The sequence below is a fragment of the Eimeria mitis genome, genomic scaffold (genome assembly GCF_000499745.2).
Source record: "Eimeria mitis Houghton genomic scaffold, Emh_scaff5035, whole genome shotgun sequence".
Lineage (NCBI taxonomy): Eukaryota > Apicomplexa > Conoidasida > Eucoccidiorida > Eimeriidae > Eimeria > Eimeria mitis.
In genome coordinates, this window is record NW_013573332.1 from 2,740 (window position 1) to 3,010 (window position 271).

At 64.6% G+C, this 271-nt stretch overlaps 1 protein-coding gene across 1 annotated transcript in view; it reads right to left on the minus strand.

Moving 5' to 3' along the window:
- EMH_0079330 (uncharacterized protein) overlaps nucleotides 1-271 on the minus strand; it is a gene marked incomplete at both ends in the record, with an annotated part of 3,774 nt that overhangs the window by 2,578 nt on the left and 925 nt on the right. Inside the window, 2 exons of the mRNA XM_013500123.1 lie at nucleotides 1-80; nucleotides 264-269. Of these exons, the coding sequence (XP_013355577.1) occupies nucleotides 1-80; nucleotides 264-269 (86 nt within the window). The remainder of the gene's footprint in view (nucleotides 81-263; nucleotides 270-271) is intronic.

A 271-nucleotide genomic window follows, 5' to 3' on the forward strand; every position in this document is an offset into this window, starting at 1 on the left:
GCCCGCAATAGCAGCAGCAGCTGTTGCTGCTGCTGCTGCCGCTGCTGCTGCTGCTGCTGCTGCAGCTGCTGCTGCTGCTGCTTCCGCCTCAGCCCCCGGAACAGCCAGGGGCAGGGGACAGCCCAAGTCTTCCTCGTCCTCAAGTGCTGCTGCAGTTACCGATCCAGCAGCAGCAGCAGCAGCAGCAGCAGCTGCTGCTGCTGCTGCTGCAGGTGTGCCTGCTGCTGTTTGCCTTTGGGTGGCTCGACTATCTGCTGCTGCACCCAGCTGC